The sequence below is a fragment of the Brachyistius frenatus genome, unplaced genomic scaffold, assembly GCF_029030835.1.
Source record: "Brachyistius frenatus isolate BFR_SWC_R1_liver_20210118 unplaced genomic scaffold, ASM2903083v1 Contig_12, whole genome shotgun sequence".
Lineage (NCBI taxonomy): Eukaryota > Metazoa > Chordata > Actinopteri > Embiotocidae > Brachyistius > Brachyistius frenatus.
Window position 1 is genome coordinate 6,633,430 of NW_027210611.1, and position 24,461 is coordinate 6,657,890.

General features: G+C 40.1%; 2 protein-coding genes across 2 annotated transcripts; one reads left to right on the plus strand and one right to left on the minus strand.

Moving 5' to 3' along the window:
- Positions 1-687: 687 nt before the first annotated feature.
- ndufv2 (NADH:ubiquinone oxidoreductase core subunit V2) lies at positions 688-6,400 on the minus strand. Its single transcript, XM_069692519.1, has 8 exons — positions 6,278-6,400; positions 5,554-5,607; positions 4,174-4,236; positions 3,570-3,686; positions 3,244-3,412; positions 2,690-2,799; positions 1,009-1,085; positions 688-885 (listed from the first exon to the last, which is right to left on the minus strand). Exons 1-8 carry the CDS (start codon positions 6,317-6,319, stop codon positions 792-794), a joined length of 726 nt encoding a protein of 241 aa, XP_069548620.1. The 5' UTR covers positions 6,320-6,400; the 3' UTR covers positions 688-791.
- A 1,109-nt stretch (positions 6,401-7,509) lies between these two features.
- Positions 7,510-21,355, plus strand: acss2l (acyl-CoA synthetase short chain family member 2 like). The gene is made up of 18 exons (XM_069692513.1): positions 7,510-7,778; positions 7,932-8,127; positions 10,904-10,995; positions 11,552-11,655; positions 14,056-14,128; positions 14,289-14,364; positions 15,221-15,305; positions 16,134-16,271; positions 16,893-17,063; positions 17,225-17,358; positions 17,673-17,805; positions 17,935-17,991; positions 18,185-18,265; positions 18,723-18,831; positions 19,006-19,074; positions 19,293-19,469; positions 20,602-20,676; positions 20,760-21,355. The coding sequence occupies exons 1-18, from the start codon at positions 7,655-7,657 to the stop codon at positions 20,885-20,887; spliced, it is 2,022 nt and encodes a 673-aa protein (XP_069548614.1). The 5' UTR covers positions 7,510-7,654; the 3' UTR covers positions 20,888-21,355.
- Positions 21,356-24,461: the final 3,106 nt, after the last annotated feature.

Consider the following 24,461-nt stretch of genomic DNA (forward strand, 5'->3'; position numbering starts at 1 on the left):
AAATGAAGAAGGCTATAATTACATTTTGACTGGTCAAAGTTTTAATTTAAAAGCCTGTAATTTGCCACCATGTTCCCTTAAATGATATCCACAATCTAGTTTTAAGTATACCAATTGTGTGTATACATATATGTTTTTATTTACACAAGTCAAAACTAAATATATCTGTTACTTGAATTGTAATCATTTCAACAATTAAACAATCTTAATTTGCTTTTGGATGCTTAAAACTATAATATTCAGAAATAATAAATTGCAAAAGGTTTGACCATTATATGAATTCAGTTGAGCTAATATTGGATGAAATGTCTGCATGTAATCTGTGACATTGCGTGTAGCGTTTATGACTAGTATTTTGTGTGAAATTATTATCAAGAATTTCTCTGTCGGAAGATAAACGGGTACTGAACCATTTCATGTCCCGTACTTGCTCAAGACAGAGACAAAGAATTTAAGAAAAGCTACTTGGCATTGTTAATGGAAACTGTGTTGTAACGTTTCCTTCTTCCGCAGCACATATGAGCTAAAGGTTTGTGATAGCCGACCAAATGGTCAATTTCCCCCTAGAAGATGAGGGGTAGTTATTTACCGTTAAAAGCAGATGCATCGTCTTTACAACAGATCTGTTTAAAATTATGATCTTGTCTTTTTGTTGGAATCCCTGGAAGTGACACACTGACACCTAGGGAACAGGTTCATGAACAGTTTATTTACACAACGTGTTTGAGTTAAACATAATGGCTTCGGGGACAACTCGCTTTCGTAACAAGCAGACGGCGGCCCGAACACGTCTACAGGTCCGATCTTACGCCGAACCCTGGTCCGGTGGGCGGCTCTGTCAGAGAAGTCAATCCACCTGCGGGCTCGCAGGAGAAACGGCCGCCCCTGTGGAAAAAGAAAACATGTCGTCATTTGCAATCGGGAGTACATACTGTACGACTGGAAATTCCAAACTCTTATCAGCTGAAAAATACACAAATTCATCTGCTGTGCACGTTTTGCACGTACCTGGGTCCTGGTGGTGGGATTCGGCCTGCTTTAAGTTCATCAATAATATCGTCCATATCCTTTGGTGTCAGGTCCTCCTAGAAACAAGAAGAGAGCAGCATACATGAGGAGAAAGCAGAATAGTGCGCTGCCAGGTCTCATGCTTTGATTTTCACATCCTTCAAGCTGTATAAAAAACTTTTTTTTTTTTTTTATCTAAAGAAAAAGTGGGAAGTTTCAGAGTCAAAATGCTACTTTTGCAATGAAAGCAGGTTACGATGATTATAGCTCATTTAAAAAATAAAAAAAGGTATTGTTATCCAGACATGTGAATGTAGGATCGACACTGGCAGACAAAAATGACCAAATCGCCTTAAATAATCTTTTTTTTCTTCAAATTTCAACATAATTTGTCAGTCACAATAGGACATGCAGGGCTTTACACTCTCATCTCGAATGCAATGTCACTATAATACAGCAGATGATTCGGTGCCGTCAATAATTTATTCTAAAAGCTGCATCACTTATAGCAGCAGTCGGTTGTTATCCGATCCACTTTTTTTTTTGACAGTTCTCCATATAAAAGGTAATAAAAACTTGGCTTTAATTGTCAGCGCAGTTCAAACCCTCCTTGGCAGGTTTTGTTTTAATCCTAGTCGGTGCTAAAGAGGTTAAAACCGAGTCCAATACTGTATATTTAAGTTGTTTTTAACAGGCAACTAAAGTTGTAGCCCATCAACCTTATGACAGAGCGGAAACAACATTTCACACACAACTGAATTTGTGACGACGTTTTAAATTCCTAATTAATGTCGACTCTCATCCGACAACATTCGTGTTAAAAAGGGGCTTCAATTATTGCATTGTTTTGCATCTCATAACGTGTATAAAGGCTTTTCTATTCCAGGCTGTTCAACAGGCGTATCTGTGCAGCCACGCTAATGCCGCCTCAGAGCTCCTCCTAAGCTTCTACCTCCAGATTTAAAAGCCCTGAATGTCCTGACACACATACGAGCGCTTATTCGCGAACGGTATCATCTCGAATTAAACTAAATGCATGTAATAATGACTGAATTAATCCAATATCCAAAGACTGTGTGCGTTTCTGTGTGCTAATTATTCACGTGAAATGCTGAAGCCAGCGCTGCTTTACTCTCGGTGTTAACACGTCGAACTTTTCTCACTGTGACGATCGCGCCTCAGCAGTTTGAGGCGTTGCAGAGAATTCCTCCTATGTTTGCTGTAATTGGGTCATTCACTCGCGCTCAGCTCGCAGTAACTGTAACTTGTCATTGAGGGCAGAAGTAGTTCCACGTAACGTTTCACCACAAATCCGAAAAGAAAACTTTTCACATCACATTTGGCTCATGAAATCGATCCCTCCCCCCCCAAAACCGAATTCATAGACGAGACATCACTTGTTATTCCAGTCATATTATTATTATTAATGTAAGGCTGGTTATATTTCTGACACAGTCTTCAATGTCGACCCCGTTCATGTCTTTGTGTAGATCGTGCCACACCTGCAGTGGCTTTTAAAGGACAAAAAAATGTATATATAACACTCCAGAAATAGGGCTGAGAGATGTATTCTCTGCAGACATTCTTCACAAAACTCATTTCAGGGCTTTAACCTAATTTTGTTAACGTAGTTACAACGTTCAGTATGGAAGCCACCTGCTTAGAGTAGTCAGACACTCACATAATAGTTGTCATTGATCTGGACCATCGGCGCATTCACACAGGCACCCAGACATTCCACTTCTATTAGCGTGAACATCTTGTCTGGAGTGGTTTCTCCAACCTTGATACCTGCGGAGAAACAAATGAAGAAAAGCTTTATGTTCAACTGATCCCTTCTGACAATCTACAGATCGTGTTACAGAAAGAACACATATTTTCAGCTCGAGCAGTCGCGCCCGACGCGACACAGCTGCAACACTACAGGCGAGGTACGACGAAAAGTAAAACCTCACGATTTGCCTGATTGAAAGAACAAACAAATGAGCGTCTTCTGTTAAATGTCTCACAGGCTGAAGTATGTTAACAGTTTCCCGGCTTCATTTCAGTGTTGTGTGTTTTCTTGTTTGCTGCTACAACTCGCTGTTGTTTGAATACCACCGACAACTGTATATTTACATGCTTGTTCCCGATTTCTGTTTATCTCAAACATACACAATAAAAAAAAAAATTTTCCATCTTCGTTTTCATCTCTTCATTGGTTTTTCGGCGTTAGATGGAAAATGACTCTCTTACCCAGTTTGTTTTGGAGGGCCTCCAGGATGCTGTCGGAGTTGCAGAGCATGCACGGTGTTGTTGTGCAGATCTGAATGAAGTATTTTCCCACAGGCTGACGCAGGAACATCGTATAGAAAGTGGCTACTTCATACACTCTCATTGGAGGGACTTCCAACACCTCGGCAACCTGAATTAATACAGTTACAGAATATTTAAGGCTCACTTAAATGATGCCAACAACGTTCTGGTGTATGAGAATTCATAAACATGTGATTTTAGTTGTAGGAAAAAAAAACACTGGCATCACACTGCTGGACAACAAATCGGAAAAAAAATCGCTGTGCCTTGTTCATGACGAAGATGGGGAGCCATCCGTGCTGCCTCTGGGCTAAATCCAAGACTGGGATGGTCGCCGCCTGCTTGTGTCCAGTGGGGTACATAGAAATGATGGCCTCAATCCTCTGCAGATAAAATAAAAAGATATTTTACGATGACTGTGCAGTTCAAGATCCAAATTTCTCTGTTGTAATCTAAGTCAGACCAATTTAAAACTCTGGAACAATGTTAATAGAAAATGTTTACCTGCACAGACATTTACAATGCAAGAAAAATTGCATAATTTTAATAAAACTCTTTGTGAGTATTAGCATTTTCCTGTACAGCGCTAAGTAGACAGTATCATCTTTGAGCTCTTTATAAATAAATTAAAAAAACACAGACAAAATATTGCCACGCTCAAACAAAGGTAGAGAGGGTCAAAACAAAATATAATTATAATCATCCTAAGAGCAATTAACCTAATAAGGGCATCTGAAAGGATTAAGATTCACTCAAAAATGTAAATTAAAGGTTACATGTACAAGTGGGAAAATATCAGATATTGCTATTTAAAAGAAACGAAAAACCACATCAGTCAAAAGTACAGTTGAACACAGCTGTCAAGCTCACCTTTTTGTTCTCCTCAGTGAACTCAAACGGGATATCAGGGTTGTTGTCGGGAGTGTCTCTGTGCTGAAACGCAAACAGCATCACGTTAAAGGAACGTTAACATTGGTTTGCACCGAATATATAATTGCCCCAATTCATCTCCAATTAAAATTTATTAGCAGACGTATATCAAATCCTGTTCACAAGCTATTAAAACCTCGAAGCTTTAATTAACAACAAGTAGCAGGTTTATGAGCAGCTAACAGTATCTGATGAAATATTGATAAGCCGCCATGTAAGCCCCGAAGGGAAACAGGTGCTACAAACCGACTGACTGTAGAAGAAACTCAACACACATGATTATTATTTCTGCTTCTGCACACACTGCCCCCTTGTGAGCAGCAAACATCCTTAGTGCAATTAAGAAAAAGAACAACTTAAAATGTAATGGTGTTTGACCTTAAAAAAATGTCAAAGATTCCTGATTGAAGAAGAGTGCCAGAAGATTATTATTATTATTTTTTTAATTCGTCTAAACACAGGTCAAAAACACGTTTACTATCAAGGGACTCTGAAACCATAGCGTGTTTCCATTGCACGAGAATGTGATGTTGTCGTGTGGGTCCAGCAGGTAGGTAGGTAGGTAGGTATATACTTTATTAATCCCCGAGGGGAAATTTTTTTCTAGGCTCTAAAGGTAGCTCCCTGGATAAATTAAGAGTTTTTGGAAAACAAATACCTTCAGGATTACTCCAACAAGAACATAAACATACTGCATAATTACGCATCGGTCAAAATTTCACATTAGTATTATTAGCTAATGAATTCTAAAACTACTTCAAACAATATTGTCATGCAATAAGGGTAAATACAGTTTATAAAACTCAACTGACTAAAATGAATAGTTGTGGATTTTTTTTTTAAATTGGTATTTTATATAAACACGGGAGTAAAACGAAACTTGTTTCATGAACAATCACAAAGTTAAATGGGCAGATAACCCAAATGTTTTGGGAACTATTGCACACACAAAAAAAAACACATATCCCACTCGCAGAGGCCACAAAAAACTAAATAATGGACAACTGTTCCGATAAACTGATGATCCACTGAAACCCGCAATGTTGTGTTCAACGCCGAAACCGAATTGCGAGGCGTTCACCTCTGAATAGAACCCAGTCCAGTTGAACAGCACCGCATTTTACAGTCTCCAAAATGACCATTAAAAAAAAAAAAAAAAAAAAAATCTGAACTTCACAATCAGACTGAACTGTTTTTACTTTATGCTTCACCTGTCAGCGGTTGAAATGTTACGGCTGATCACGCACAGCATCGGCAGCTCCTCTTTCTTTGACATCTTCTGCACACTTCATGCCCCAAACTGAAGAAACTGTGACTTACCACAAAGATGCCGCCGGCTCCGGCCCGTGCAGCAGACCGGTGCAGACCCCTGACCTGCAAACACAGAAGGTTACAGGTCAAATACCCGCTGACCTGATGAGAGCAAACTGATTGCAGTGTTGAACCAAGTTATCTAATATCAATTTTAACATTTTAATTTGAAATTATCCCCCCCCAAAAAAAAAAAAAATTGAAGAAGTGACACTTTGAAAAGGTAAGACTTTTGGAAACTACCTGAAAGGACATGAAAAGTCCCAGAGACTGAAGTCCTCCATGTAAAATAACTAGGCTTAATTCTTGGGAGGTAGATTTAGGAAGAATAATAAACCAAGTTTTGGTTGCAACTCAAAACACATAAATAAAACTTGATCACTAGTGTGATATACGACAAAGTAAAATATCCAGTGTTTTGATTTATACTTTCATGCAAATGCTGCCGTATATGCACTCAACAGTGCCAGTGATTCAAATGCCAAAGCTTTCCTGTACTATAGCCAACAAATATCAAAAGTCACAGTCATCTTTACGTTGCTCATTTTTCCAGAAATCACCTTGTAAACGTTTGACAGCAGCAGGCCGTCAAATGCTGCTGTTACCCAATATCAGTTAGCTTAGCGGCCTCCGCTACGTGCCCTTGTCAAGAGTCACGGCGTTTTTATCTCCAAATGAGTCATTACGGCGTTTAAATCTGTACCCTGGACCGTACAAAACACCCCAACCATACCGCCTGCGACGCTGCGGAGCGAACAGCCGCCGTCAGAAACATCTCGGGGGCTTGAAGTTCGGTCCCGGCGCGTTTAGCAAATGGACGGGACGGCAAACACAAGCGAGTTCGCTCACGTTCGATTAACAATGTCTGACGTACGACGCACGCCTCCCCCCCCCGTACGTCAGTCGCTGCGCCACTGAATCGATCCCAGATTCAGATTTGGAAGAAAAAAAAACAACAACCAGATGATCTGACGCCAACAGCCATCTGGACATTTGAGCTTTTGTATGTGACCTGCCGTTTTCAAGTGACAGATTCAGATTCCATATTGGTAAATTCATCTATATTTTTTAATTTTTTTTTTTTTTTTTACATAGTGTAGTTATGAAATGTAATAATAGCCTGATAGCTGAAATAATTTAGCTTTTACACGAAAAGGTCCTTCTCTGTAAATTATGGATCAAATTGAAATTGCAAGAGTTGAAAACGACATGCTAATTAACATAAAATCAACACAGTGCAGTCAGAATATAGATATATTTCAGTGAACATTATAAAGTCGCAAGAAATAGCATTGTTCATTTTTCTAGGACTGATACATTATATGATGCATTATAATTTAATTCAATTTGTAAAGGGCAAATATTATTTTGTGTTTTATTTTTTTTTATACCTTCTTATGGTTAATTTTGGAGTTTTTTTTTTCAAGTGAATACATTTTTCTTATCATTACCATGGACTTTTTTTTTTTAAAGTAGTGAGATGCAAAACAAAGCTGGTCCAAAAGTGTTACACTAATTGTGGTGTCATGTTATTACAGTCAGAAAATTAAAGTAAAGCAGGGGTTGTGCAAGAATCTTGCGCAAAAGAACAATCACAAAAAAATTATGCACATTAAATTAATAAAAACTTATGAAATATGAAAATATATGTAAATAAAGTTATAGTACAATATCCCATCGTAGAAATACCTTGACGAACAGGGATTTTGTTTGCTGGCTCTAAGTGAACAACTGTTGATTCCTGCCTCTGTTATGTTTTATTTTTTTCTGAATGCACCCATCAACCTCCCTCTCAGATCAAACCTCTTTCTGCATGCCTGAATCCACACATAATATGATCAGCAGACCAGGCAGGGCTCATCCAATGAAAAAGTGGGAGTGCCGCTCCCTCTAAGCCGATTGGCTGCCCTGACACTAAGCAGACTGAGGAGAGCCTGCAGATCGGGATTATGGGTGGGTCTTGCTGAATTGTGTTGCCTCAGCACAGGAGGCCTTGTAGTGTTCTTACCTTACCCTGGAGGATCCAGACAGATCAGCAGTGACTGCAGATTAACCCATTTTCTGACTCGCCCTCAGATGATATAGGCCTGCCTGCATCTGTCCTTCCACGATGGTTGTCCCTGACTCTCAGGACAAAATGTACTACCCTCCTAATGACTTGCAGAGGGATGCTCATGTGCCTGATTTTAACTCTTATCTGGCACTGTACAGGAAGTCTATGGAGAATCCAGAAGGTAGGTCAGACATGTCTGTATTTTTTAGTGCAATGCTTGCAGATTTTCCTTGCAATCACATCTCTCCTAGCTTGTCTGTGTACAGTATCTCTCTGTGCTCTTCTGCCCACTCTGCAACCTGCAACGCTGACAACAACTATCACTTTGTTTAAGCTTTCTGGAAGGAGATTGCTGATGAGTTCTTTTGGAAAAAGCCAGCAACAGGATCGATGCTGCAGTACAACTTTGACGTGACAAAGGGAAACATATATATCAAATGCATGGAAGGGGCCAAAACCAACATGTGCTATAACGTCCTGGACAGGCATGTGAGGGAGGGAAACCTCGGTGAAAAGGTTGCCTATTACTGGTAAGCAACAACATGCTCCCCAGAGGGAATAATGGCTTTGATGGGAAATACCAGCTGGAGTTGTGTCAGGTATTCTAGTCAGTAATAACTTGCTCTGTCACTTGTGCCGACTCCAGTGCACCAAAACAAACCTCAGTGAAGGCAGCACACTGTCAGTGCTTCAATCCTCCTCCTGTTGGAATCAATACTGAACATTTACCAGGACGTTTTGTTAAATTTCTCCAAATTTCATGCAATTTGAATCCAACAACTTTTTTTTAATGTATCTTGTTATAATACAAAAGCCAGTTTCTATTTGAATCTTCCAGTAAGAAAACTCCAATAAGAGCTCAATTTAGTTGCTATATTGTGGAATATTTGATCTTTTTGAGTTTCTTCTAAAGTATTAAAATTATTTTCAACTTCCTGGTTTTTGCTGCTTACAGTAAAACCTCATTGACTGACTGTCAATAATTCATATAATTCACAATTCATCATAAAAGTTATACTTGATCTTGTTTTGACATCATATTGTGTCATGCATTTGCTGTGTCAACTGAATTAGCTTAGCAAACAACAAAAAGTTGTTCTGCCAGCTCAGCTGCATGGAGGTTCAAAGGAACTGGAAATCACCCATATGAGTGTCTCACTGTTTGCACCACATACTTCTGTTATGTAATGTAGCTGCTCAGGTGTTTTCCATGACATTTTGAGGGCACCATATCAGGATATAGTCTTTCAGCTGTGTTGATGTGCTCGTTACCGATGACCACACCATAGTTAAACACTTATATAACTTTAGTTGAAGCCTTACCCAAACATAATTTGCAAAACTGAATGGCAGGTGGAGATAAAAAAACAAACTGTTTTATCATCAAATGTGTTTGCATACTTGTTACAGCATCTATTTATTTTTTTGCAGCCACGGGTGATGCCAGATGTCAGATGTCTGCATTTTAACTTTGAACTGATTTCACTCATTTAACAAACAAGCCAACAATAAATAGGGAACAACATAAAAGTAAAGCCTTCCACAATGCTTAGATAACTGTTACTGCAGAGAGGTACATCGTTGTGCTTCTATTTCAATTTATTAGTATTGCTTTAACATGAAAGAATTCTTATTATCTGGTTTAATATACTACATACTATATTTCATGTTCCAACCATTATATACAAGTAAGATATACTTTGAATTTTAAATATACTCAACAACATGTTTTTTGTGTGTGTGAATGAAAGTGAGAGAACCATTATGTATTTAGGTATTTGATATTAACTGAAGGATTACTAGATAAAAAATAAATGATCATCTTCTGCAAAAGGCAGATTTGAATTGCTAAAGCTAGCGCCAACGTTATATTCTTATGGGTTTGCATTATCTGTTATAACTGTTAGTTTCAGACATAATAAATATATCTCAGCGTGATCTTACTTTACCCATTTAGGCAAGGGAAAGCAAAACATCTCCCATTGTGCAGACCAGTAAATTAATCTAAAAAAAGAAAAAAAAAAAAAAAAAAGGGAGGGGTTAAAAAGACTGAAAAGTTTACAAAACAAAGTTAAAGTAAAGCAGTATGAACATGCATTCTATTTTCAGCTTTGGTTTACAATTAACTACTATTAAGCGAGGAGTCTTAGATATTCTAAAATGTGTTTCTAAAACAGTATCTGCAGCCTTGCAGCTAAAAACAGCCGTTTGGATTTAATGGCAGTTGACCTCAGAGCTTCAGAAGTATTTTGGTCCTAAACCATTAAAGGAACCAATCCTTTGACAGACAGTGCAGAGGCTGAGAAGTGCAGGAACGTGCTCAGCTTCTTTCTTTGGACCTAAAGCAACATTGTTCTGAACGAGTATCAGCTGTCAAAGGCATTGATTAGTTGTATTATCTTGTTTGTTAGTGCTTCTCCAGCTACTACGTTATTATCTCTGTTAAAACTTAGGCCTGATTTCACGATGCCAAGATATCTCACTTGGATTTTCATTTTCAGCAACAGATAATAAGTTCTGCTGTAAATTCTTATATAGCACATAAAACCATCTTTAATCAATGCTGGATTGTTTACATGCTGAGTCATTGATTTTCTCAATGCGCTTTATCAGTGGCTCTTTGGAACTTTGAGTGCAAACGCTTGACAGAAACTGCTGTTATTATATAATTTCAGCAAATAGAAACATGCAAACATGTTGAATTAAAGAGGACCAATGATTGACCCCTGAGGAAGTCCACACTTACGGTTCCTCTGATACACGTTTCCCAAAAGACTCAAAGAAGTAGGTAAACCGTAAAGACAAGTCGGAGGGATATTTCTCATAAAACAGCATTCTAACGAATTTAGCATTCGCTATCACATCGTCAATGATCTGCAGGTCATTTAATCAATAGACGTTGCATCTATGATTGCAGAGTTTCATCACTGCAATCACTTATTTCACCATTTCCCCATCTGGCGATAAGGTTGATGTTGGGTTGTTCCAGTCTTTTGGCTTGTGTCCTGCACCAAAGGATTTTCTGCCCCGCTGGCTGCTGATCTGTCAATCACAGTGCCACATGGTTGTCCAAATAACTGTCCTGACAAGCATCCAAACCTAATATAGACCTAGCAGAAAACAGGAACAGGTTATCTCCCCTGTGAACTCACAGATCTCTCAGGACAACTTCATATTGTCCGAGGAAGTACTTTGAAAAACATGAAGTTTGTGAACAACACATAGACATAGACGCTCAGATAGGTTTTGCAACCCAGTAACAGATTTACATGTATGTATTTCTGATTTTGTGTATTGTCTCCTCAGGGAGGGAAACTCACCTGACCATCACATGACCATCACCTACCGCCAGCTGCTGAGCCATGTCTGCCGCTGCGCTAATGTGCTCAAGCAAATGGGTGAGAAGCAGAAGTCTTTATTGAGCTACAGATTATTAAACGTTTTAGCATTTCTTCTTAAACATTACTTGTTTAGTAGCTCAAACACAGATGTGACTAAATCATTCCTATTTATATTTAACAGTCAGAAGTCAGAGAAAAGCAACACGGAATAATTATGACTTCTATTTATTCACAAATAAGTCAATAATGTTTTCGTTTATAGATTATTAACGGTATACATATAGACTGTATCGCAGACTGTGATAAACCCACAAAACAGCAATCTATATCTTTCATATATCAAGTGCAAGAGTGCGTCATCAAAAGTCAAGGATATGCCCATGAACAGTGTAATAATAGCGTTGTCATTTAGCTCATGATAATAATGCTTGTCACAACTCAACGTGTAAGTGTGTCGGTGCCCTAGTTGCAGACATACAGTACATTGTCTGGCTCGTATCCAGCATCCCTGTCGTTGTTGGACCGGAGCTGAGCCGTTGACCAGACGTATCTCCTTCTGAAATTTAACCTTTCTAAAAATATTAAATCATTTGTGTTTGTTTCTTTTATTAAGGCGTCAAAAAGGGAGACAGGGTGTCCATCTACCTTCCCATGATCCCTGAGCTCGTCTACACGATGCTGGCCTGTGCCAGGATAGGTGCTGTTCACTCTATTGTGGTAAGTGCTGATGAAGCACCCAATATGTGCACTATGCACAATTGCACCACTTTTAGCTGTATATATCTATATATCTATTTCTGTCCTTTTTTGTGTGTGTGTGTGAGTACATTGTGAGAAAGTTACCATCAGATTAAAATTTCTTGTATGTGTAAACACACCTGGCCAATAAATCTGATTCTGTTATTGATTCACAATCTTAACAGGATTAACAGTTTACTTTTTTTTTGTCCAAAACAACTATAGCATAGAATATAAAAAGAAATACTTATTTTTTAATTGTTAAAATTTGTAAAAAAAAAATTTTTTTTTACTTTATCAGCCTTATGTGAAAAATCAATCTACATTTTCGTTTTTTCCCAAACACTTCACCTAAAATTACGTAACCTTAACCCGAGCTACTAGTGACCTAATCTCATATTATGTTCTTCTCAATAACATTGTTGATTTTCTCCATATTTCACTTGTGCAATCATCTACTGCTAGTGATAAAAAAAAAAATTGTAGTTGAGAAACATTGGAAAAGATGAAATAGGGCAAAAAAAAAAAAAAAAAAATCAAGCTCATAAATTTAAATTTTCATGTACCAAGTTCTCACAAGGTGCATGAATAAAACAAGAACAACACATTGAGAATCACCACAAGAGTCATCCGCATCATTGTCTAGAACTGTTTGACCCATATCTGATGAGTTCTCATCTGTGTGGCAGAAATGTCGCCCTAATTTTTTTTCTCATTTTGCAGACAATCAACATGTAGTTTGTCAACGTTTTCTGCTCTGACCTCATTTCCACAAGAAAACACTAGCTGGTTCAGCGAGAGGGCAGGTTCTGCCCTCTTGCTTCTGTCAGGGCCGACTGCCCAGCTCCAGTAGTTAGCAGCTGTCTTGTGTGTGAACGCTGCACTGACAGCACCTGCACTCAGTATATGGGTCAGATATTTGCTGGCTGTTTCCAGTTCGGGAAGGCAGCAATTTGGCAAGCAAGCCAACACTATTTTAGATATTTAACCTTCCCCTTCCACGCAAAGGTTAGCAGCCCTGTTAAATATATCTCCCGGCTGGAGGTTGTTTTTATGGCCTGTTGTTGGCAGACTGTGAGTGTAAGCGACCTTGTCTTGTGCTTTGTCATTGTTTGTATTTCCTAACTTTGAGTTTTTATTATATTATGCAACTCAGGAACATGACGATCTTCGGTAAAGAGCCAGCCAGTTGGGTTCTCATGTGACTGTTAATATTAATCATGAATTAACTTGGCATACAATTCAATCATAGATGGAGCCGGGCTAGACGGCCAACGCCACTCACGCCGTGACATTTTGCTGAGTCCTCAGTGACCTGATTTATAATGCTGTCATCAACACTGAAACTTTATGCTCTGTGAACTATTAACCTTGGCCAGGAAAACAAGCATCTGGCCGGGGACGCAGCAATGGCAATCATATAAAAGAGCAACTAATGGACGTCTGGTTCGTTACGATTAAACAAGGTTCCTCATCTATGAATGGTGTTGAGAGGGAATAACGTGCACCCCAGTGTCTGCTGCATTTTTAACAGTCATATCAAAGACACCACAGCTCGGATTGCGAACAGAGATGCATACTTTTATCTACCAGCCTTAAATATTCTGGCTCGTTATGGTTGAAGCAGCATACGCTAGTTGGGTCAAAGCCCAGCGGCCTCTGACTCAAACTTAAACATTTCAAAAGCATAATTCACTTAATTTTTTAAAGCTGCCACTGTTCCTGAACACTGAACCAAAGTGTTTCCTTTTCACTGCTGCTGCTGGACGGAAGAATCAGTGTTTATTGAGTGTGTTAAACAGAGGACACAAAAACATGATCAATTCTGGGTAAAATAATTAAAGCTCCAGATATTTTGACGGGTGATGTGTTCACATGCTGAGGTCATTTCCAGTCAGTGCAGAACAATAGTGTGCAATTTGAAATAATGCTACTCTGTCAAAATTGCTGCTCTATACAAGTACTAGTCCGAACAAGTAAAATCACTATTTGTTAGTGTACTAAGGGAAGTATGTTATTTGGAACACAGCACATCAGATGGCCAGAAACATGGCTCCCAATAAATGCTCATGCTGCTCCATGTCTGCTGGATGTTATAAATATGGTTCACCTTGGAAAGGATTTTTTGTTTTGAACTCTTTTATGCTGTCTCCAAGTGGATACAATTTTTTTTATTTATTAGCCACCTTTTGTTGTAAGTAATATCATCTAAACCATTTCATGGATGTAAAAAAAGACAAAAAAAAGGGAAACCAGAAAAACCTGCATGTGTCTCAGACCTCTTTTAAGCAACGAGACAAGATCTCAGTAAATCCTAACTGTTATAAATCCTTTAAAATGAGTGCTATAACTCCTTCCATAATTTTCCTCTCTTTTCAGTTTGCAGGTTTCTCCTCTGAGTCTCTGTATGAGAGGATTGTGGATGCCCAGAGCAACGTTCTGGTGACCGCAGGTAGGGCCAGCAGCCAAGCATTTTACCACACTGTTTCAACACAGCAGCCCCAGGATGTGATGTGTTGTAGCACCAGCGGCTGTAGAGATACCCCATCCCATGTCTCTCCATCCACCTGTACCTCCCTGTGTGCCCCTTCTATCCTTTTTGTAACATACAGATGGGGTTTACAGAGGAGAGAAGCTGATCAACTTGAAGCAGATCGCAGACGAGGCTCTGCAGAAGTGCAGGGATAAGTACGTTGTGAATAAAAGGCCAACAGTTTCACAATTGTCAGCAGCCGCCCGTATTTACACGAGCTGCTGCTGGTAATGGAATATGAGTCACTGGAGACACACACACACGCGCACGCGCGCACACACACACACACACACACACACACACACACACACACACACACACACACACACACACACACACACACACACACGCATGCGCGCGCACAAAAACAGTGCAAACAGCTGTTATCAGAGATGTTGAAAGAACACACTGCTGGGCTTTTACATTACGAGGTTGCCGGGAAACATGGAGCACTTAGATTCATCAGGGAAGCCCAAACTGCTCGTCTCCCGGGCAACGGGAGCCAGGGAGGGATGTGAGCTTGCTGGGAAGGGTTATCTTTGGGAGGAGGGAGGGAAAAGTATCAGGGGTACAGATATGCATGTGTGTTAGGGGGTATCATTTGAAAAGAAATAGATACAGTGAAATTGTTTGTTAAACATTACAAGTTTTATATGACTTTTGTCATTTTATGTATTTCTTTGGTCAATAACATCATTGATTTTCTCCATATTTGACTTATGCAGTCATACTACTGCTACTGATATACAGATGAAAAATATATATAATTAAAAACTGTATTTGAGAAACATTAAAAAAAAAAAAGATGATATAGGATAAAATAATTGAAATTATTCTCATAAAATGTAAGATTAATGGGAAAAGGAATAGGAATAAAACATACTAATGCAAAGAAATGATCCAAACGCCTTAAATTATTTGAAAGAAGAGCAACTCACGCACTCAATATCCATTAAACAACGACTTTATGCCTTTACTACCTCTCAGACCTTTTATTTTATTTCCTCACAGAGCATCATCCAGTGTCACCAAATGCCTCATCGTCAAGCACCATGCACTGAGGACGAAAAGTGGAGCTGCATGCAACAAATTACAGGTAGGTAGGTAGGTAGGTAGATAGGTACTTTATTAATCCCTGAGGGATTTTTTTTTTTTTTAATGTTAGATCATAAATAAAGTGAGTCTATGTTTAAGGACAATGATTTGGCTTTTCTTGAGTAAATTGTTTTCCATTATAATATACATTTTTCATGTCACACTTAAATCAAATAAAAAAAAATGTAGGTACAATTTGCTTCTTCACTTTAACCACATATAACGCTGTGTGTTATACGTCACTTCATTTGTTGGTTTGATTTGTTTTAATTCAGGCATTTTAAATGTTTTCTCAGGTTTCACAATGGTTGTGTAAAGTTCTGCAGCTTTTCATGTTACATAAGTAATTCGAAAAATACTGGACTTTCTAAAAGTGCATTGTCATAAAATAGGAAAACAACAGCAGCTAAGGTACAAAATTAATTAGGGCAACATGTATGACATAATATCATTGCATGTTTAAATGAAGCTCCCTTTTATGTCTTTGCAAAAACACTGCAGGTTAGAAGTCATTTGAGTTGGCTCTTTTTGGGGGGCTGATACTGTTCATTGATTTATGTCATGAACTCTATTGAAATCACTGCAGTCCCTTGTGTCTCCTATATTTCACAAACTAAGATAAACACTTGAGCTTTTTTTTAATCTTGTTTTAAACTTTTTCAGTGGATCACCAAAAAAAACAGTTTTCCCCAAATATCCAGAATATGTCTCCAAAGGGCGGTGATTTACACTTGAAATTGGCATGTTGCGTTGCTGCCGGTGCATTTGGCACACGATGTGAGCAGATGTGATGACGAGGCTTATGTCCTGTTGCTCTGCTTGCGTTCAGACCCCCTGGGACTCTGAGTGCGATGTGTGGTGGGATGAGGCGATGAGAGACTCTCCTGACGAGTGCGAGCCCGAGTGGCTGGACGCTGAGGACCCGCTCTTCATCCTCTACACCAGCGGCTCCACTGGTAAACCCAAGGTGAGACGCAGGTCCACATAGAGATGAGTTTTATGGCAGAAACACAAGGACAGAGGGAAAAAAACCCCCAAAAAAACAATGTTTGCGTTTTGGCTCGTAAATTCTCTAGGAAACTTTTATCTTTTCAACAAATCGCAGCGTCTATTTTCTATTCTGATAAGCCTGTAATGACATTAAGTGTGCTGGTTTTTACAAAATCTGCTGTGGAATAGGAATAATTAATGGTTTAGCTAAAGGGCACAAGTGAAATCCTAGAAAGTTATCCGTCCTCTGCAAGCACTATAATTGCATTTGTATTTTTATATTTGGGTGTGTTATTGTACAAACCACAGCACTCAGAGCATCAAATAATATGAAATAATCTCTCCGACATGATCTCATCACTTAAAAGGGCATAAACCTAACATCTCCATGAAAATTAATGAGTTAGATTGTTGGAACTTTTTGTCCCTAAGAGGATATCAAGTCCTACAAAATGAAATATTCATGTGCCCACAATATGAGTAATAAAAACACACGCATGTCTCTTCTGCCCCGTATTTTTCTGTCTGCGTCCTGTGCCGACCGATAATCTCTTCACCCCTCATTCCCCCCCCTCCTCCTCCTCTGTGTGCGGCACAGGGTGTTCTCCACACCGTCGCCGGCTATCTGCTCTACACGTCGCTGACCTTCAAATATGTTTTCGACCATCACCATGACGACGTGTACTGGTGCACGGCCGACATCGGCTGGATCACCGGCCACTCCTACATCACCTACGGCCCCCTCGCTAACGGTGCCACGAGTGTCCTGGTGAGTCAAATCAGCACGGTGTGTCGCGAGGAAACAACATTTAAGGAGCATTATTGTCCCCCGATTCACCCCCGTTTGTGTGTGTGTGTGTGTGCGTGTGTGTGTGTGTGTGTGTGTGTGTGTGTGTGTGTGTGTGTGTGTACATGTGTGTGTTATCCTAGTTTGAAGGTATCCCTGTTCACCCTCACGTCGGCCGGTTCTGGGAAGTGATCGAGAAGTACAAAGTGAACAAGTTCTACACGGCTCCTACAGCCATCCGCCTACTAATGAAGTACGGGCGTGAACCGCTGCAGAAGTGAGTGAATGCATCTTGCAGCTCAGAGAAATATATAATATTTGGACAATGTTAATCCAGAAGCTTCAGGAGGAGTTTATGATTTTCCTGCCTTTGTGTATGAAAATATCCACCTTTGATTTTCAAAAGACCTTCATCGCTTCGCTTACATCTTAAGATCATTTGTGAAGCAGAGAAAATGTTGATAAATAGTGATGTGACGGAAGCAAAGCAAACATGTTGACTTCATGCCTTTGCAGCCCACCTTTCCCTTGAACAATGATGAGTACCACATAGTGGTGCACACGTGAGCCGTGTCATCTTTGATTTGTCAGGTACGACCTCTCCAGCCTGAGGATTCTGGGTACGGTGGGCGAGCCCATCAATCCGGAGGCGTGGCAGTGGTACCACGAGGCGGTCGGTCAGGGCAGATGTCCCGTGGTCGACACTTTCTGGCAGACAGAGACGGTAATTAACAATCGATGCTACACTCAGGAGGTTTGTTGGAGGTCGGATTAAGTTTCAGACAACGTTTTCTGGACTTTAGGGCGTTCACTTTACCAGTAAACATAATGTTCTTTTCTTGTATCTCTGCAGGGAGGTCATGTCTTGACGCCACTTCCTGCTGCTACACCGCTGAAACCAGGCTCAGCTGTGAGTGACGGCATCTCCTTCATACTGACATTTCCATACAGAATATATATATATATATATTTTTAACAAAATCAGAGCAGGAAACACTGCCTGCTTTTCTGTGTTTAGCTTAAAGATCACTGCAGTAACACAAGAGGTTTAAAATTGAAGATTACAGCTGTGAGATGCATTAAGTCCTTGATTCATATTTCAGACCTTTCCCTTCTTCGGGGTGGAGCCGACCATCCTCAACGAACACGGGGAGGAACTGGAGGGCGAGGCGGAGGGTTATCTGGTGAGGTTTAATTCAACGCAACCTCATTTTTCTCTGCAAGACCAACGGTGTGCAGCAGCTAGCTAATGCAGATCAACAGATATACACGCAGTGGAAAGGAAAAAGAAAAATGCAGTTTCGACTTTTATTCATCAACTATAACATCAGTTTTATTATCTAAATGTACGTAAACATCTTTGCTTTTTGTTCGTTTCTGTTTGATTATTTTTGTATCTCCTCCTGCTTTCTGGCATCATTTTTCTTATTTTATACTTTTACTGTCAGATTTTTAATGCTAATATATATACAGTTTTATTTAATTGTCGCGTTTTCACATATATCCCTTTTACTTGCATGATTTGATTTAATCGTAGTGCTTAACTCTTGTATAGTACTTTGTTTTGAAACTTGCAGAGTAAATAAAGCTTATCATTATCAACAGCAGCAGACAGTAGTAGCAGTAACACCTCTGTTGCAGGTGTTCAGGAGGCCCTGGCCTGGAATAATGCGCACCGTGTACAGAAACCACGAACGCTTTGAGAACACCTACTTCAAGAAGTTCCCGGGCTTTTATGTGACCGGTGACGGTGAGACACAAAAATCAGCTTCCACCCGCTATCACTCATAATACGTGTCGCTCAGGACTCACCGTTTACGTCTTGATTTCTCACTAAAGTAGCAAAGTGCCTCTTGAGGGAGAGCATAAGATGCTGTACAAACTCTCTTGGGGGTTATGTAACTTGTTTTGTCTTCCCTCTCAGGCTGCCGGCGGGATAAAGACGGCTATTACTGGATCACAGGGAGGATAGACGACATGCTGAATGTGTCAGGTACTGTGCTGGGAGGTCTGCTGCCTCTCAAAACCTCAAAAAAAAAAGAAAGTTATAACAACACCAAACTGAGTTATTTGTATTCTGTTACATAATTTTAAACGAATAAAATCAAATGGTCCCGCATGTAACGTCTCAAACACATTTCTGTCGTCAGTTTTCCTCTTCATTCATCATTTTGTCGTTCATGACTTTGGAGGTTTTATTCTGTCCTCCAGGCCACTTGATGAGCACAGCGGAGGTGGAGGCGGCTCTGATGGAGCACCCGGCTGTGGCGGAGGCTGCCGTGGTGAGCCGACCTCACAAGGTGAAGGGAGAGTGTCTCTACTGCTTTGTGACCCTGAAACACAGCAGAGAGTTCAACCGCACACTGGTGGAGGAGCTCAAGAGAAAGGGTGAGGCTGCCACGCTTCAGAGCTCAAAGGAAAAATCCACTTAAAAAAAAAGGACTTATTTTGAGGATTCTTCACTGTGTAATTTAATTGTACATTTTTGTGTTTGTGTGTCTCAGTTGACTCGCAGTTAAAAACAGCTTCGAGTGAAGTCTGTAGTTCATCATGCAGCCTGACAGGAAACGTTCTTATTTTCATAGAAAAATCCAAAATAGATAATAGAGCAGCATTATATTAAAGAAGCTTCAGAAAACCTTTGCGTACAAGAAAGTCATTGGTTGAATGAAGGGCCATCACATCTTTAAAAGTAAAAATGCTTTCGTTTTCAATATTTACACGATTTAAAACACAACACATCAGCATATCAGCTGGACACCGATTGTCCTCAGAGTCAAACTATCACACGGCGAGCGTCACTGATCCTGTGAGCCTCCGATCCTCCGGCAGGGAGTTTGAGGGCCGAGAGGCGTGGGCGGTAAAAGCCGGGCCACCTTCAGTCCTGAGCCGGGACTCACTCGGGCTTAGAGGGGAGCAACAACTCAGCAACGTACCTCTAAGATGAACCATTGTGTGCTATGAACATGGATCCTAAAACATTGGCTTTTTAAAAACTTTTTGCACCGATATTCAACTTTATCAGAAAATAAAACTCAGAGAAGAGAAAACATTATCATCAACTGCAGATGCTTCAATAGACCAGAATTCAATGCAGCTAAAAGACACGTGGGATAAATAGGGCACTTGGATTTTCTTTAAAGTCTTTTAATGTTTTGTTTGATCTTATATCTTCCTTTTATTTTATTTTTTTAACTTTCTGCTACCCATTTAATACTTCAACAATGAGATCAAATAGATTCAGGTTTTGCTATTACAGCCACAGTTCTGTAATATCATACTATATTTATAATGTGAATGATTTGTGTATAACTCTACACACACACACACACAGCTATGAAAAATAAAGCTAGAAGCTCCCCATCATTCACAAAAGGACATGCCCCTTTAATCATCTTTGTATGGAAGCAGCCAGTTTTTTTTTTGTCGGTGAAATATGTAAAGTTATGTAAAGAAGTTATCTTTGGATTTCAGCCCAGACAAACGTTATTCTGCACTGATTTCTGTCCTCTCCTCTTAGTGAGGGAGAAAATTGGACCAATCGCCACGCCAGATTTTATTCAAAACGCCCCAGCGCTCCCGAAAACTCGCTCAGGTAACGACTTAACACCTATTTAACCCGGCGTCCCCTTCCTCTGCCCTCCTCGTCACTAACACCTGCCTCCTCTTCCTCTTCAGGGAAGATCATGAGGCGAATCCTCCGGCAGATCGCCCGCAACGAGAAGGACCTGGGCGACCTCTCCACGCTGGCCGACCCCAAAGTGGTGGAGGTGCTGTTCAGCCAGAGATGTGAAGCTGCAGCCTGAACAAACACCTCGATCTTTAACTTTCCTCTAACTATGCAACAATACAGATAAAGCCAATCACAAACTGCTGGTTCTGGACCAGCATCTGAGCATTTGTGTGCACTCTTTGGGATTGAATGACGGGGCCGGGATCAGAAAATTATACAGCTGACATTGAGTCGTTTGGATTCTTTTTTTTTTTTTTTTGTGTGTGTGTGTGTGGAGGAAAACATAAAAACATAACTGAAATGTCAGAGGCAGATGTATTGATACGGGGCTGCTGGTTTGTTTGTGTTCGGGCCAAAATGTCACACACAGTTCTTGTAAAAGCCTTTTATGTCTCATATTGTTCAAGAAAGAAGTTAACATTTCTTCTCTTTTTGAATCTTGAAGTAGAAAAATCAACTTTGTACAGCTTCTTTTCCACCCGTGTATATTTTAAATCTGTGATACGTTTCTATGCTCCGAGAATAAAGTCTTTTATCCGTCTTTTGTGCTTTCTCCTTCGAGCACAGCAGCTGATCGCCGCCCTCATGTGGCAGGAATCACGCTCTGCAAGCTGCTGCTGAGGCTTTCCACCTTTTGTGGTCTGGTGATGCACGGAGCACACAGACTCCCACAGCTTTGATGATGTGATCTGTGCAGCGGGGAGCAGCGATTACGGGAGACCAAAAAGAAAAGAGGGTGCCGTTTTATCTGAGGAGCAGGGGATTCTTTTGAAACTACAAGCATCAGTTGTCTTGAAAAGGACAGAAAAGGTTTAGTAATCAGGTTTTTTTTTTTTTTTTTTTTTTAAGAGATTAGATCGCAGCAGGTTGTTATAAAAGTAGCACAGCGGGGCTGCTCCCTTCTCTCCCTGCTGATGTCGGGTCATGCATGTCTCTCGCTCGTTAGTCTCCTCCACCGTCACTCCCGTGTCACACGCACGCAGGCGATGTGGCGAGCGTGCAGGTCGGTGTGGGGGGTTGGTGGGTTTTGGGAGGAGGAGGGAGGGAGGGAGGGAGGGGGGGGGGGGTAACGAGCAATGTTACATCATCACCCACAGCAAAAGGAGGAGTGGTTACCATGACAACCTCTCCTCCTCCACCACCACTCCTTCGACTCCCCCCCCAAACCCACCCTCCTTTTCCTTCTCCCTCCGGTCCCAGCAGCAGTCTGCAGATGTTTTGTAACCCGCAGCAGGCGCTCCAGGTTTTTACACATTTAGTCAACCTCGTGATTTCTTAAACTAATAAAAACAAACAATTTCTGAGAATCCTCAATAATATAAAGAAATGTAAGCACGCATGCAACCCGTCTGTCATCACGATCGACAATCTGTCAACACCAGGCCGAATATGTTGACTGCAACCGGTCAAGTTGCAGTAATAATATATTAAACTGAAGACTTTGAAGGGATGTTTATACGGGATGATTGACAGCACACAATTCTTCAAATATGTATGTTGCTGCAAAGAAGCTATACATTCCAAAAACATAGTTCATCTTTGCCACGAGGTGGACGTTTCTAAAAGTTTTGAAGAAATTCCCTCAAAGCAAAATATTGCGTTCTCAAGCATAGGACGGAGAGACTACCTGAAAACATAATGCCACTGCTTGAGACTTTATGGCCTGAAGGCATAATTGAAAAAAAAATTATTAAAACAAGACTACACTAACACTGCGACACCTAATCCAAAAAGTTCTGTTTGTGCTATTTTGACCCAAACTGGATCACTTTCAGGCCTGTGGTTGGTTCGGTGTGCAGTATCATGATATTTGCCCACTTTAATGCCGAAAAGTATGAAATCCATTCTTCACTTTCTGAATTTTAGTCTTGAAAAGTTGTTAAAGAGACGAGAAAAATCTAAAATGACAAACCAACCACAATCGAGTATCAAAAATTTAAACCACGACGATGATAAGACTGCAGCATCCTTTTAGATTCAGGACCATCGTGTCTAATGTCAAAAGATAACAGCATGTAATCAAAAACAGGTCAGCATCTTTCTCTCAGAAAGCAGAAGAACACAGATTTCAGATCATTGTTGTGTTTGTTACAATCAAATACCGTCCTCATGCATCAGTCTCACACACGCAGCCGTTTTGTGTTCCTAACCGATTTAAGGAGATTAAATTTCACAAACTGCGCCTTTAAAAGCTGAGAGGAGGATCTGGATGGTGCTGACAGAGCAGTCTGACAGAGTGACAGTCGGCCTAACAGGCAGCAGCACGCCGACCTCCAAACGACAGCGACTGAATTATTAATGAATTATTAATAAACCTCTCCTGCATCTAAAACATGGAGTTTTTTTGGGGGTGTTTTGCAATGTTGTGATGTCTGCGCTGCCCTGAGCACCATCTGTCTCTAGATAACAGAAAAATAGAAATGAGGGTTACTTCCTTCTCAAAGGTTTGTATTGTATGCATTTTTTTTTTCCGACTGACATTTAATTCATTGCTTTGTAAATTTGACTGTTCTACTGAAATGTCCTCCCAAGTGACAAAAAAACAACAACAAAAACATGCAAAAAATAAAAGTGAAAGTAACTGAACAAAAACACAGAACATATGGAAAATTGTAAATGTATTTTAACTTTTAAAATGTGCATGCTTTTATCCAAATATTATGTAACTCTGAGGATAACGGCCCCGAATCCTCCGTCATTGTTGTTATTGTTGTTGTGGCACCGCGACTCAGACAGAGACTCACTCTTCCCGAGATGCTGTGTGACCCGAAGGCTTCATCGTTATACGTCCGAGCCGTGTGTAGAGACAGAGGCCTGCTGCGAGAGACACAAAGATGTGAGCAGTGTGTGTGTGTGTGTGTGTGTGTGTGTGTGTGTGTGTGTGTGTGTGTGTGTGTGTGTGTGTGTGTGTGTGTGTGTGTGTGTTGTGTTGTGTGTGTGTGTTTGCGCCATGAGGAAGACTGGGCACATCCAAAGCAAATTACACAGACAAAAGAAGAATCAAGGAGGCGCCGAATGAATGGCGTCTTTTTGTTTTTGTTTCTTCAAAAGACAGATGGTCCAACTGAACTCGAAGCCCGTTGGTACATTTTTCATTTCAAAGTGTACGTTGAGGAGGAGGCATTCAGATAACCTGACGGAGGGTCGACTGAACGCCTGTTCGATGCAGTTAGAAAGCTTTCAGACAGAAGGTTCAGAAAATGTGTCAAGTAAGTACCTTTTTCTGAAGTAACACAAAAAAAGTAACATTTTAAAGAAACTTTTACTTCAGTATTTCCATTTTCTGTGACATTAAAGACAAATATTATTCCTTTTATTCACCAAAATCTATCTAACTGTAATAGCAACTAGTGATCAGTTTAAGATTTTAAAGGGTTCATGAATAAAATACAACGTAAATGTTAAATGGTAAAACAACATGCTTGGCATGTGATGCTTTAAAATAAAAAATAAAAAAAATATCTAATTGTTACACATAACGTGTTTGTACAGGTGTTGCAGGAGTATTATTACATGTGCAAATAATTGAAAGAAACCTCCCAATCTGATAAAGTGTTTCGAGTTATGCTACTTCTGTTAGCAACAGTTGGACCTGAAGACTACAATGTCCAACTGTGTGGAGTTAAGAGAACGTTTGTTTACTGGAC